The sequence below is a fragment of the Lygodium microphyllum genome, chromosome 21, assembly GCF_053477565.2.
Source record: "Lygodium microphyllum isolate KBCC chromosome 21, Lygodium_microphyllum_v1.1.10, whole genome shotgun sequence".
Taxonomy (NCBI): Eukaryota; Viridiplantae; Streptophyta; class Polypodiopsida; order Schizaeales; family Lygodiaceae; genus Lygodium; species Lygodium microphyllum.
Genome location: NC_141155.1, coordinates 26,058,203 through 26,074,166, shown reverse-complemented (window position 1 = coordinate 26,074,166; position 15,964 = coordinate 26,058,203). Strand labels below are relative to the sequence as shown.

Here is a 15,964-nt window from a genome sequence, read left to right as displayed (position 1 = left end):
TAAAGGCTGCTGCTCTTCATCTTTGCTATTACCTTATTGGGCACTCACAACAACAACATGATCAGACACCATTGGGTGAGCTCCTGTCTGTCTTGTCCTTTGGAAGGGAGACAAAGAATAACAACAGAAAATCTTCAATGAATCCTCCCCTTTGGGGAGATGATAGAGAAGACCAATAGAAAAGTTACCTGGCAATGGCCTAGAGGTGATCTCTAGAGAGGCCTAGAACAAGGGATCCTTCACCTCCTCCCAAAAGGTTAAAAAGAATGCCCATGCCTTGGAGAGTCCATCCTTTCTTGGGTACTTTTTCCCATCCTCTGCTTGGAAGACATGAAACAACCTGTGCTCAGTGAAGGGTGTAAAGAGTGAGCAACCCATTGCCTTCCATCACTTAGGGATACACTCTCACACTTGCTCCTTACAGTGGACACTCAAGTTTCAACACACTCCAACATCCAGCACTCTTCTCTGCCATTTGTCATTAGCCGGATTTGGTGCCCTCATTGAAACCTTTTGTTGTGTGCAAATTATTCAGTCCACTTTGTGTTCGGCTTTCATTCAAAGTTCAATGCATATTTTATTCTTCCATTCTCTTCTTTCATTGTAGTCTTTCTCTATCCTTCTCTTTGTGTTGGTATTCTTCTTCCGTTGCACACTCTCACATTGTATCATCGCCAAAAGAGAGGACTTGGATGTTCTAAGAAGAGAAGACCACATTTAACTTGTTCTTTGAAGCACATTTTGTTATGAAGAACACAGATTTTCTGCTTGATTTGGGCCTTCTATGACATGTGTGGGGCATCTACAGCTTCCTTGTGCAAGGTTCCTCCATTTGGGCAGACCGATAGCAAAATGCAGTAGTTTTTGTGTATTGTAGGTCTATTTGAAGAGTTATAGATTACTAGTTCAATATGTTTGATGACATAGACGAAGAGTCAATCCATTCTTCTTGAATATAGGAATATTAGTGTAGTGTGCAAATTTCCTTATTCTATTCTCTTTCCTCGTTGCAATCTTTCTCTTTCCTTCTCTCTTCATATTCATATTCTTTGTTTTTGTAGGTCTGTGTGAAGAGTTATGTATTACCATTTCAATACATTTGATGACACCAATGAGGAGTTAATCCATTCTTCTTGAAGATAGGAATAGCCACCTATCAAATCGTCATGATGATTGACAAGAAGATCGAAGATCAAAGCCACTATCCTTAAGAGATTGACACTTTGATGGATCCAATAGATCAGAGCACACTTGTTAATCCATGCTTCTCTATAGGTTTCTAATGGACCCGTACTACAAGTCCTTGTATGTTTGTGATGGCATGATGTGTACAACTGCCCGTACTTCCTTCTTTTCCCAAAGAAGATCAACTTGATGGTTCGAATTACTCCCTTTGCCCATGAAAAGTGGCGTTTATCCTTAACATCTTCAACTTGTGGTTATTTGTTACTACCCTAGTCCCCCATCCAGTGGAGGATCCATGCATTGGTTCCATGATGGGTCAAGCGTCCTTTGGGATTGGCTTGACTCTAAAGCTCGATCCTCTCTTTATGAGCTTGCAAGATTCTATCCTTATGTATGTGTGTAGACTTCAGATTGCATTGATGTTATGGACGAAGCTCTAATCTCTTTTTCAACAAAAGACCTTTGCCCATCATATTACCACAAAGAAGAAACTCCGGATGGGTTTGTTTGATGATTCTTCTTCCATGAAGGATCACATCAATAGGATGGAGGAATTGCAGGATAAGCTTGCATCCCTTTCAGATGCTTTTGATTGATGATTCTTCTTCCAAGAAGGATCACATCAATAGGATGGAGGTATTGTAAGATGAGATTGTATCCCTTGGTAGGACAATTTCATCAAAGGACATGACGGTGATTCTTAGCACTCTTCTTACATCTCCCAAGTATGATGCCTTCCTTCTACACTAGTGTACTTATCTCTACGACTTGGGACACCATTCTGTAAGAGGAGTTAGCTCCACTTGTTTTGAAGCATGAAAAGCAACTCAAGGAGGTAGGGAGATATAGGCTAGTGAATCTAGGTTTACTAAAGATTTTATTGCATGTTCGGGAGGGAGCAACAAGAAGGATAAGAAGGCTACGAACAAGAAGAAGAATCAGGATAATCACTTGGAGTCGGGAATAGTACCCATTCAAAGGAGAAGTGTTGTAAGAAATACATTAATCTTCATTCGAGAGGAAAGGATAGACTTGTCTCCCTATGTTTCTTGCTCGTCCCCCCTCCCCCAATACTCAAAAGAAAAAAGAAGGGCTTTTTCTTCTCCAAAACCTCTTCTTTTTTCCAAATGAAATGTGGTTGATTATATTACTAAAAAAACTGATTACAACGGAGTGCTCATGCTCAACAAGCTAGCTGGACCTGATGCAAAGTCACAAATACATCATGTATGCAAGCCTCTCAAGGTGGTCTAGGGGGATTGGGGCAAGAAACCATGCAGGGGGGGGGTGTATCGCCATTTGGGGCTGCTTGCTTGCATCATGAAAAACAGGTCCTGGCCGCCCCAAGTACGCATGAAATGACAACGGAGCTCTTGACGAGCCCTAGACTCGCTCTGCACTTGATCCCACCGGCCACGGACGGAGTGGATGATGGAGGTCCAGAGCTCTGCTAAGGTCACCTGTATTGAAAGTCTCTCTCCGCTGAAAGCCTCTTGACACCACGCCTTCCAGATATTCCATCCAATAAGACTCCCTATGATCTCCCATACCTTAGAGTTGTCTGCTGTGGGCTCCAGTACCTGGCGGATGAGTAGAGCCTTCAAACCGGCCAATGCGCACAACCTTGCCTCGATGATGAATATCATGTTCTGCATGGCGGCCTCATACAGAAGGTGACGGCCCTGGCAAGTTGCCTATAGCTCGTGATAGAAGAGTCCAAATGGCACAAATAAAGTCTTGTTGGATAGAAAAGACCATGAGGAACATGTCAAATACATAGAATTCAATCATGTTGCCAAAAATGACCATATAATTCATGACATGAAATTCACACAGCAAGCTGTCCCCACTATCCTATAATTGCAATAATCCCATTGTTTTGAAGGAATCATGAAGCCTTAGAGAGGACAAATATGCCTCTAGGTTCAAATGGATAATCATCAAAATAGTCATAACAACCATAAGTTCCTTCTACAAAATAATATATCTCATCATTGCCTCCTAGGTCAAATGGAAACAAGAGGGCCATACTCTAATACTCTAGGTCTATGATCCCAAGCCCTCCCTCTGACTGATGCCATATGATGGTCACCCACGCCACCTTGGCCCTGGAATCCCTGGAGCCATCTGACCCTGACCAAAGGAAATTCCACACTAGGCGGTGAAGCTGCACTACGCAGGATGAGGACAAGCAGGAACACGAGGCGATATACTAGACCGTCGCTAGGAGGACTTGGTTGACCATCAGGGCTCGGCCGGCTAGTGAGAGGCGAGCCATGCTCTAGTAAGTCGGCTTCCTCCGAATAGAATCAAGGACAAGAAGAAACTGCTAGGCGAGGGTGATGTCAAGTCCCATCTGGAATCCTAGGTACCGGATGGTCTGCCCTCTACTCACCCATCTAGATCACAGGTGAACGCCCCACTCCGTGCTAGAGTCCGGGTCTGTGAGGAAACCCACCGACTTTCGCCAGTTGATCTTCGCTTCTGCTGTCAGACAGAACACCTCAAGAGCCAGCCTCACTCTCTCCAGCATCAGCCCATCGTCCTCTATGTAGTGTTATGTCATCTGCATACTCTAAGTCTAACAACTCAGTCTCCTCTCTCATTGGAAGTCGGAGGCTGTGTAATCTACTTACACGTGACCTAAGGAAATGGGACATTGCCTCTGCAAAGAGTAGGAACAGGTACGGGGCCAGGGGGAAGCCCTACCATACCGATCTCTCCAACCAAAACTCCTGCCCACGCTTACCACCTAAGAGAACCCTATTGGTGGCTGATCTGCAAAGTACGGAGACCCTGCGAATCCAAGCTTGGGGGAAACCCAACCTCACCATGGTGTCCTCTAGGGAGTCTCAATCCACCTTGTCATAAGCTTTCTCAAAATCCAAGAGTAGTATGGCTAGTCTCTGCTCACTCTTGAGCCTACTCTGTCATCTCAAAGAAGGTGAATACATTGTCGAGGATGCTCCTATCTTGGACAAAGCTTGTCTGTGTGTCATGGATGATGTCTGGCAGCACAGGGTGTAGTCGTCTACCAATCATCTTTGCCAGTGCCTTATAGGCCACTGACAATAATGTGATCGGTCTTCATTGGGAAAGCTCCAAGCGGTCCCCCCCTTTGGAGAGAAGACTAATAAGGCTTGCCGAAAGACTCCCTAGCATCTGTCCGGAGTGAAGATCTCTTGGAAGGCCATTACTAGGGGGTCCACCACCTTTCCAGTAGGTAGTGACAAGGTTGTCAGGTACGAAAGGTACGATACGGTACGGTACGATAAAATACGGTACTAATTGGTACCTTATGATTTTTTAAGGTACGGTACAATATTAGTACGAAAAAAAAAACAAAAACTTGGTTATTTTGGATTATAGATAATAGACCACATGTTTAGAGCTAAAATAGCAATGTAACTTGAGTTAATAGGATGAATACATGAGGATAACAAGGAAAAACCTCATGCACAACATGCGCAATGCGCTACTAGAAGACAGATGGGAGCGTATATGTAATACATCAAAGAACAAAGCAATGTTTAGGGTGGATGTATAAACAGGCTCTTCATTCTTTTGTGTGTGTGAGAGAGAGAGAGAGAGAGAGAGAGAGAGAGAGAGAGAGAGAGAGAGGGGGGGGGGGGGCGGGAAAGGGATGCTCTTGAAATTGCATACTCATCTTGGAAGTTGGGAGAGAGAGAGAGTGTGTGTGTGTGAGAGAGAGAGAGACTTGGAATTATGATAATAAACATAAGGCTTAGGAGTTGGAAGATACTGTATGGTCTAGTCTTCAAAGGCCAAAAATAGCTTGTTTTTTGGTACGAAATGGTACGGATATGTACCGGACAGTACAATATGAACCGTACGGAACGAACTAGTCCGTACGTAGTACGAATGCAACTATGGGTAGTGAAGGCCTTGGAGAGGCCATCCTCTCCCGGGCATTTCTGCTCGTCCTGTGTATGGAAAGCCTCCTCTAGTTCCTTCTCTGTAAAGGGGGCTAGAAGGGAACATCCCATCTCCTCTGAGACGAGGGACGTGATGTGATCCCAGACCTTCTGTCTACATCGCTGCCCTCTAGAGCTAAGGTTGTCTCCTACTGGAACAAGCGATTGTAGTACTTAGTGGTGATTCCCATCACCTCGTCTAGGCTAGAACGTGTCCTCCCATACTAATCTCGAAGGTTGCGTATCTGCTCTCTTGAGGAGTGAGGCTGGTGCACCTGGAAGAACTCCCTACACATCGTATCTCCCTTCCACACCCAAAAGGCTGCTGAGGTGCGGAAAGAGAACTCCGAGCGCTTGTTCTCTAGGTCAGCAATGGCTGCTCGTGCACGCATCTCATGTGCGTAGAGGGTGGGATCCCCCAGTGCCTCTTATAATAATCTCTCCGTGGTTGCAAGGTCCTACCGGAGTGCTCTCTCCTCCTCCCAGCTTTGTTGCTTGGCTTGTATGGCTACCTCTTTGGCAGATTCTACTCGACTCAGCTAGGGCCTCTGTAACCTCCTTTGCGACCTGGTCCCTCTTGCCCCACTCCTTAGTCCAAACCTGCTCAATCTGTCCCGTCACCTCCTCTCTCCTCTAGATTGAGTTAGGGATCCGACAGGCTCATGTATCTAGGGCAAATGCTGGGGGATCTTGTGCCAGGTGAACCCGGTAATGGTCGAACAACGTGGTGCCAGCCAACTGCCCAATTTGGCCTCCATGAGAGCCACCCCACTCTCCCACATAAAACCTGTCCAACCACTCCAACATGACTTCACCTAGCTGCCTGTATCCCCAAGAGAAGTCTAGCGACCTCTCCCTCTTGTGGTTGGCAGGGTCTCTCCAAGCATCGCGTGCTCCTACTACTAGTAGAAAGATCTCCCATGCCTCCTGCTCCCCCCCCAGCCATGCCATGGTAGTTTCTGCCTCTACCTTGCTAGTCCTCCAAAGCTTCCAGGTTGTTGAAGTCTCCGCCAACGTTCTAGGAGTCCACCTCTGGGAGTCCATCCGCGATCTCCACCCAGAACTTGCTACATACCCTAACCTCCGTAGGGGCATAGACATTGAGGACTCCAAGGGACGAGTCCCCAATATGCAATTTGATCCATAGAACCCTCCCTGTCACTATTGTCTCGTGGTCTCGTACACAGGCGGTGAGACTTGGGCCAATAGAGGTGCATATGCCTCCACTTCTGTCGTGGGCACCTATGGCGTGCTCCCAGTAGGTGTGCGAGCTGCCTAGGAGTACCTTTCCAACTTGCTGGGTCTGGGTGGGTGTAGACTTGTGCTCTTGTAGAAGTAAGATGTCGATCCGTCCGGCAAGGGCAGGTTACAACTCCTGCCAAACAATCAACTTCTTGGAACCACGTGCCCCACTGTAGTGGAGACTATTCACATTCCAAGATGCAAGGTGTAAGCTCATGGGGAAACCTGCGACTGACCGAGCAGGCATATGTTTGGTGTGGAGGCTGCTGATGAGAAGGAAAAACTATGGGGCATGCAAGCACGCTTTGTTGCAGGTCTGGACGGCGAGCTACAGTCCCCTATGGTGGGTCTCAACTGAACCAAATGGGTGATGGATGCTCCAGGTGGTCCTATCAATGGGTCTATTAGCCATACTGAGAGTCGTGACTCTGTACACTAGTAGAAACGGGCCGGCTGTTCTAGGGGCCACTCGATCACATCCCTCGGAGCTTTCCACTGTGTGGGGGGGCTCGAAAGATCATGCTCAAGTGTGGTACCTTGGCTCCAGTCCACCAGTTAATGTCCATCATGCAACCAGGCCACTATTGTGTAGACATGCTAGTCCTTCTTCTCCCATCCACTGGGAGATGTGGTCCGCCACTTGACTCTTCAACTCCTCAATCAGTGTCATCGTCCAATCTCTTAAGTGGGAGAACTGAAAGAAAAAGGCATAGTTTGGTCCATCTGGTGGTGCTAGTAGATAGACCTTGCCCCTCCTTGACTTACGAACTGCAAAGATCTCCACCTCTAGAGGTAGTGGGAACTCTCCGTGTTCCACAACTCTCAGATAGGACCATGGGTTAGTGCAAAGAAGAAATCTTGTGGCAATAACTGTGCCTGTCTCAGTGACGGGTGGCAGGGCAAATGAGCTGGTGGCTATGTGGGCGGGGGAATTCTGCTAGTGTGAGGAGGATATGGGCATGTGTGGCTCGTCGCCACCTGTAGGAGGGGGGTGGGTCTGGGGGGATCTCCTAAAACGGGTGCGGATCAGGGGGAGTGGTTGGGGGGGGGGGGGGGTTTGGTGACCCTAGAGGGGGGGTGTTGTGGGCCAGGGTCAGTGGGGGGGAGCCTGGGAAGTGGGGGGGTGGGTGTGGGGGTTGTGGGATCTCAGGTGGGGTACTCTGTGGCATAGGTGGTGGGAGGGGAGGATCGAGGGATGGTGGAATAGTCAGAGGTACGTGGCGAGTGTGGGGGGGGGGGGGGGGCTGTGGGCCAGGGTCGGTTGGGGGGAAGGGTGGGGGCTGTGGGATCTCAGGTGTAGATTTAGGGGCTTCCTTTCATGTGACCCCTCATAGAGAGCGGTTTTACTCATATCATAGCTTGATTGGATTTGTACTTTTGGGTAATGACTTGGCATTAGAGATAGTTGGTATTGGTGGTATCCCTTCAGGTATCATGTTTACTCTTCATGATGTAGGTCTCATAAAGAGCCTTATCTCTACTAGCACTTTGGATGATGCAAGTTATGTTATTTCTTTTGGTGATTCCTTATGGAAGATTACTCGTGGGAATTGTCATTGCACGTGGTGCTAAGTCGAATACGCTATCCCTTGTATTTGGGTCAGCCCACCATGTTTTGGTAATGGATGCAGTTTCACATGTATCTCTTTGGCATTATCGGCTTGGGCATATATCCTGGAAAATAATAAAAATGCTTACTCATTTGCAGTATCTTCCGTCCTTCGACTATAAGTGTTTTGAGTCTTGTGATCATTGTTTATATGGCAGATAAACATACAATACACATAAAAAGTCTAGTATGATATGCATGGGTGAGCGTGTGGCTCTTATTCATTCAAAGTATGTGATCCCATGCCCTATAAGTCATTAGGTGGCACAAAGTATTTTGTTACCTTCATTGATGACTATACACATAAGGTTTGGGCATATCCTATCAAGCATAAATTAGAAGTCTTGGCTGCATTTCAACATTGGCTTGCTTTGGTTGAGAACCAATCTGGTTAATCGTTGAGGTACGTAGGATGATATTTCAGGAGCCTCTTGCTATTGTATAACCAGCTAGACAGCCTGCAACAGCGGCTCATGCTTGAGCGGCCCAAGTCCTTGCCTCTACAAGATATACATGCCCCACAGTCTATTTTGAGGAGGTCTACTAGAGATAGATAATAGCCTGAGCAGTTTGCGCCCTCTATGGATTATGTTATGGCAATAGATGTTGATGAGTCTCTTACTTATAATGAAGCCATGCAGAAAGGTGACAGTCACTCTTAGGAGAGGGCCATGTAGCCAGAGTATGACTTACTGCAAAAAAATCATATGTGGGATTTGGTTTCTTTCCCTAGTGGAAAGCGCGCTTTGCCATGCAAGTGGGTGTATAAGTTGAAAAGCACCATTGGATGCTCCAAGCCAGTATACAAGACTAGATTGGTTGCTAAGGGTTTTAAGCAGGAGCATGGTGTAACCTTTGATGAAGTCTTTTCTCTTGTTGTGAAGATGACTACCTTATGTGCTTTGGTATTGACTTTAGTTGCTCAACTTGACTTGGATATTTATCATATGAATGTCAAGATGGTTTTTCTTCATGGGGGCTTGTATGACGAGTTTTACTTGGAGCAATCTAAGGGCTTTGCAGAACATGGCAGGGACCACCTAGTGTGCAAATTGAAAAAGAGCCTTTATGGCCTTAAGCAGGCATCTAGGAAATGGTACCACAAGTTTGATGCTTTTATGCATTCACAGGGATACTCCGATAGTGATATGGATCCACGTTTATACACGAAGAAGACTCGTAATTATAGCCTTATGATGTTGATATCCTATGTGGATAATATGTGATGAGCTAGATGCCTTAAAAGGTTAGATCAAGAAGAGCTTTAAGACAAAGGACATGGGACAAGCTTGACATATTCTTGGGATACACATAACGTGCGATCACTCTAAGGGGCTCCTTTACTTGTCACAGGAGTACATCCAGAACGTCCTTAGAGCAGTTTCATTTATAGGATGTTAATCCTGTTGGTTATTCTTTATCTTCTCATGAGAAGGTTAGTTAAGGCGATTGTCTGCAGTCTGATGAGCAAAAAGCTGAGATGGCCAAGGGTATCATGAGGTACTTGAAGGGCACAACAACTATGTGCATTTGTTATGGTAGCTAGGCATAGTTGTCAGGTACGAAAGGTATGGTACGATAAAATACGGTACTAAATGGTAGCTTAAGATTTTATAAGGTACGGTACGATATTAGTACGACAAAAAAATAACTTGATTATTTTGGACAAAAGATAATAGAATAGATATTTCAACTCTAAATAGCAATGCTATTAGAGTATATAAGATGAGTACTTGAGGGTAAAATGCTAAGGCCCAAAACCTAACGTGGAATGCGCAACATGCGCTACTGCTACCTACAACTTATAACTACATAGATAGGAGTGGATACATCATACATGCATGATCATACAAATAAGAGAAGTGTGGGCTTTGGAGAGAAGGTTGAGAGAAATTGTTTGAATCTCAAATAATCTATCTCATGGGAGAATCATATTAGTATAAGGAGCATTTAGCTCGTCCCAAAGTGCAGTTCGAATGGAAAAGATGCATCCATTAAGTTGATACCTTATGGTACTAATACATAAGGTACAATACCTAAGTTATTAGTATCAAATCTTTCGTATGTGGTACTAGTGCAACTAGAGAGAGGAAGAGGCTAGAGAGAGAGAGAGAGAGAGACTTGGGGGAGAAATGAGAAAGAAAGAAGAAAAAAAAAGAAAGGAGAAAGAAAAAAAGAAAGTTGTAGACTTAAAGTAGAGTGGCCAAAAAGTGCCCATTTTTTTGTACTAAATCGTACGAATACGTGCCGTACCGTACGGATCAGTTTGTACTACGTACGGAGATAACCCTGTGGCCAAGATATAGGAGTCGTGGGGTACACTAACTCTGATTATGCAGGACATTCAGACAGTAGGAAGTCTATCTCTAGCTGTGTCTTCACCTATGCTAGAGGTACTGTTTCTTGGATGTCTAGGGTGCAAAAATGCACAGCTCTATCTACTACAGAGGTAGAGTATGTTGTAGCCACTGAGGCTTACAAGGAGGCTCTTTGGTTAAGCCATCTGGTGGTAGACCTTGGCATTACTGATAAGGTCCCTATACTACATTCGGATTCTATGTATGCTATTCAGTTTGACGAAGAATCCAGTCTTCTATGCAAAGACAAAGCACATTGAGGTGCATTACCATTTTATTAGAGATGCCATTGAGGACAAGTCCGTTGAGCTTGTAAAGATCTCAACCGATCCAAATCCTACATATTTGCTCACTAAATTCTCTCAATGGAGCGTTTTGCCTTCCTTAGGAAGTTGATGGGCGTTAGATGAGATGAGGTATTTTCTCATCTTGTTATACTTATGTACATTTGTACATTGTCACTTTTTTCTTATTCTCTCCTCACTAGGGGCATATTCATCTTTAAGTGGGAGGTTTGGGGGGGTAAAGGTGCTTATGCATAGCCGCACGTATATTAGTTACATTGACAGTATCCGCATCATGTATTAGTTACTCACATGCCTGTACACTGCATGTGGCAAGTGCCCATCGCTATCACTTTATTCTTTATTCTTTCAATGACATTTGAATAAAGGGAAGGCTGGTCACACATTGTGACTGGTGGAGTTCCCATGTCTCGTGTCTCTCTCTCTCGCTCTTGGTTCTTTTACCATAGCCCCTAGCTTCTCTCTTTCTTTTAAGCATAGCTATAGCCACACATCCCCCATGTTCTCTTTCTTTTGAATACAGCCATAGACAAAGTCTCTAGCTTTTCCCAATCGTAGTAACACCACCTAATTTTTCTTTTTCTTTCATGGTCATTCTCTTACCTCTATTCCACAAATCTTCTCATCTTTCTATACTTGTATAGCTATAGCCGCACAGCCCCCTAGCTTCTCTTGGCTATAGCCGCACAACACCCAACTTTTTCATTTCTTCCATCTCTATTTCTACTACCATTTTGAAGTATTCTTACTTACATATCTCTCCTTCTAAGTAGTATTCTTTTGAAATCTATTTCAATAGCATCTACATGTCAATAAAGGCCACCTCATGATTTCATATTTGCTATTTATATACAGAATACAAAGGATGAATATGGCAAATAGAAATGAGCATTGTTTAAGAATAATTCATAGGTCTACATGTAACCTTTAGCAATAGGGTCTCATTGAGTTCATCATCGTGGTGCACAACAAAATCATTGGAAGGACAAAGTGCTTGGTGTTTGGGAGGCTCAAGATGATGGTCTTGTTGGATCAATTTAACATGTGTACAGTGTGAAGGACTTGAAGCTAGCTCCTAGGACTACTCGTCGATAACTATTTCCCTTGAATTGTAAGTCGCTATTTTCATGTTCTTAACTTCTCATATAATTTGAGGTTTTTACTTCTCTACTATCAATTTTTTAACCTTCAAATCTTATTGAGGATCAGTCTTTGAGAAGCTTGTTTGGGATATACAAAGCTAAACATGTGAATGTGGGTGAGACAGTGTTGATTGAAAAGTCATCGCAATCTTTTACATCGCATGATGTTTTTCTATAAGTTTATCTATATAATACCTAGACCAGTTGATTCGTATGGTTCTCTTGAATTACTTGCTCGTCCGTCTTCCAATTCTTTGTAATGGTCTATTCTTAATGAGTGGATGCTTTAGACATTAAAATTAAAGATTGTACATGACATTCATAGCTCGTTAAAATTCAATAGAGCTTCAAGATTAGTGGATCTTTTATGGTTTGTACCAATCCGTGTTTTTACTTATATATTCAAAATCACTAATACGTATTAATGTTCCTCTATGTTCATTTGTAAGGACATAAGTGAGGACTTTCTTAATTCTATTTTTGAAGAAGAATGGAATGAGGTGTTTGGGATGCACAAAGGTGATATCTTTCGTGTATAGGGGTGGTCTCTAGTGTTACCTTCCATTATTTGATTGCACATTCATCATTGTACATGTATTTCTATTATCGATGTTGGATAAAGAAAGCAAGCCAATGGATTCCCTTGTGGAGTCCATTGAAACATGGAACAAGTATTTGATATTTAAGTTTATATACCAAATGAAATGATCAAGTCAATCACACTAAGTGATAGCATCTTCTCTTGATGGGAAGAGTTTATACAGAGAGGTTTAACTTTCATATTGGTAGTAGAAATGTGAGCTTGCTTAATGTTGGGATTGTTTTGTTTTGGTTGGAACACAATATTTTGAACCTTATTTATGTTTTTTTCATTTCAAATGGGCAAAAGAATATAGAAGAATTATATGGTTTTAAGTGCTTTGTAACAATTCAAAATTTGTATGGAGACAAATGATGTATTGAAAACTTATGATCAATAGATTGAGGTATTTTATTTTTTATTCTTTATACATATTTTAGATTCCTTAACATTGTATATTTTGGATTGTTTTGTGATTTTTAAATTTTATAAAAATATATTTAAAAGAGCCACACTTAACCAAGCCCTTGGTTGTTGTTGGTAATGTATAGTAGAAAGTATATCAATAGTGTTTCTAAACACTTTTTTTTACTATGCATACTATTTTGAGCTAGCTTCATGTCAATATAGGTTGTGATCAACATCGATGATTTTGCAACTCACAAGACGAGTCGATGAGTGTTTGGGAGGATACCTCAATAGAGCACTACATTGGTTGGATTCCCATTGGTGATATAGCCATTGTCCATGCCACATTCACCCTAGATGGACAGATAATTCTCTATCTTGAAGGCCTTATCAAAAGTGTTTTGTGGTTTCACCATCACCCCGAATGAGCCCAAGATAATTCTATTAAAAAAGGAGTTGATGAAGCATGTTTTTGGTATGCACGTGCGCTAAAGGATACTACAAGCCATGAACATTGGAAAAGACATAGGGGCTAGCCATGCTACCATATAGGAGAGCGTCAAGGTTGGTTTGCTACATACTAGAGGCCAAGAAGAAATGCAAGCACATCCATGAGAAAATCAAGCACTTGAAAATGGTCTAAAACTTGTATCGAGCCTTGGGATTCCAAGAAAAGCCTTGTAAAGAAAAAGTCCCTTGTACTCTCCAATATAATGCAAATATATTTTTCTTACAATTTATCTTACGAATATATTTTTAATTTTGTCTTATTGTTAATACGAAACAATGTTATGTCGTACATGTATTAATATTTTTAGAGTGTGAAAGATGATTAATATATAATTAAACAATTGTGGTGAAAAAGATTATTTACAATCCATACGACTTAATTTTGTCTCAAAAATGCCAGATAATGGTTTCAAACATACCAATTGAGCTTAACAGGAAGTCTTGGATGCTACAACCGTGTGAATGGATAAGACGACAATGCTCGTTTCCATGTCGTAGCACCTAGGGATTTATCACTTATATAACGTATACTAACTTATCATTCAGAAGAGCTGAAATGCTAATTGGTTGATTACTAACTGACTTCTCATTCTACTTAATCGTTAGGTTTTCTATTGACATGGCAAATTTAATAATTACATCATCATACATAAATACATTATGAGACATTTGAGACATAATAAAAGCAAAGGTTTTTCATTACATGTTGAAGCTTACAAAGCACATTGCATTGTAGTATGTATTACAAAAACTCTAAGCCCTTGGCATCACTAATCTCTCTCCATCTTATCCTTCCAGCTAATTGCATCTCTTTGTATGATGACATAAATTACACAGATATATGTATTCGTAAAAAGGGTGACAAGACGCTTCTTGGATAGTCTCCATTGTAATTCCTTGTATGCAAAATTGATATTCATAAATAATAAAGGATTTTCTTTACTAAGCATGTAAAGGGTATTTTTTTAATCAGCAAGTTTGTTCTCTTTTGGTACTTCAGATCTCTTTGAAGGTTGCTAGGTGATAGTTCTTTATCCACTTCTAGCCTTTGCCTTGGGACTTGTTCGGTTGGACCTTGTCGTGGTTGTCATCCTTGTGCTTATTGAGACTAAGGTTGGCGCTCAACTGCAGGTTGCTTTTGGTAGGGGCTAGTTTTGGGGCAGGAAGGAGGGATACCAAAGGAGGGGGAGGAAGTGATCTGGCTTGCTTCATTGGTGGCTTGGGGCGCTGCATGGAGCCCTTACTACTATTGTGTATCCCTTAGTTATATTTGCACTATCCTCAAGTTGATCAATCCTATTCTAGGGTCTATTGATGTTGTCAATGTTGTCATCATCATTATTTTCACATTCTTCATCCATGGAAGTGTCACCCTTATTGCTTTCTAGTTGGTTATCACCTTCAATATCCTCGCTTGCTTCTTCCTCTTCACAATGGTCTTTCTTGCTTGTGAGCTTTTTTCAAAGTTTCTAAGGCCGATTTAGGGAGGTCCTTTGAGCCTTTGGATGAGTCGAGAGGGACTCTGAGATGACAATGTTGCACTACTATTGGAGTCATCCCACTAGCTGAAATGGGGGATCTCTTTGCCTTACTACAATGGACAATACTTGCCCTTGAACTTGGCTTGGTAGTGGATGTCGTCATGTAGTTTGCTTGGTGCAAACCATGAGATGGATTAAAAGAAGAGAAGAGAAGACAACAATAGAAGTATGAAATAAGAAATGAACTAAAATATTTTTATTTATACGAAACCTAGTATTAGGATTTCAAGGAGGGTTTATACGCAAGTCTACACACATGTTCACTTTAACCCTTCCCTTTGTCATGTGCCATGCTACATGTGTATTCATTGTAGATGTGTCTTGTTACATTTCCTTATTACACGCTTGGATAGCTTTCTTGAGAGATTTAGCCAATATAGTAGCCTTAGCATTCTCTAGTGCAATGGAGAAATAGAATGTACATCTATAAAACCAATCGAAAATTTTTACACATTAGTTTTTCTTGGCACGATCACCTTCATGGCAAATGTTCTCACATATGCACCACAAGCCTAGTTTTGAGACTTCTCCATACCTTGGGTACTTCATATTTTCAAATATCCATACTTCTTTTAAAAATATGATTTGTGAGCATATAATATGTAATACAAAGATATTGAGCATTGTCATTAAATTTGGAATGTCAAATTATATAAATATAAACAAGTAGTAGAGTTGAAGGCATACCATGTATTGGGTGATGTTGGTTTCTCCCTATGCATTGATAACTAGCTTTGTAAAATCATTGACTATTGTATGAAATTCAACTTGAGTAGAATGATCTATTGATGTTTTTAATATTTTATATAATTGCTTAGCAAAAGAGTGTCAAGCATTCTTAAGACTAGGATCTCTTTTCAAATCTGTAGAGCATTTGCATATCTTTCCACAGCTTCCACTTTACTTTGATGGCATCATATTACTTTGGAATCTCTTTATCTTTGTCCCACTCATTGATACTGTGTTATGTCATAAGTTAAGCCTAACATTTTATCATTTTTAATCTTAACCTTGTCTCCATGTAGACCTAATGAATTTAATAGCTCCTTAACTTTCTTAATAGTTGCTTCACATTTGGAGAGAGGCTTCATTGTGTATATATAATTGAGATGCAACTTGACAAATGTGACATTTTGGGTGGTGCCTTTTT

The 15,964-nt window shown here is 42.1% G+C and overlaps 1 protein-coding gene across 1 annotated transcript in view; it reads left to right on the top strand.

The window, feature by feature from the left end:
• Window positions 1–13,415, top strand: part of LOC148017831 (Pseudouridine synthase family protein) — a 147,225-nt gene extending 133,810 nt beyond the window's left edge. Inside the window, exon 14 of the mRNA XM_087662316.1 lies at window positions 12,986–13,415. Coding sequence (XP_087518442.1) covers window positions 12,986–13,033 — 48 coding nt within the window. The 3' untranslated portion in view covers window positions 13,034–13,415. The remainder of the gene's footprint in view (window positions 1–12,985) is intronic.
• Window positions 13,416–15,964: the final 2,549 nt, after the last annotated feature.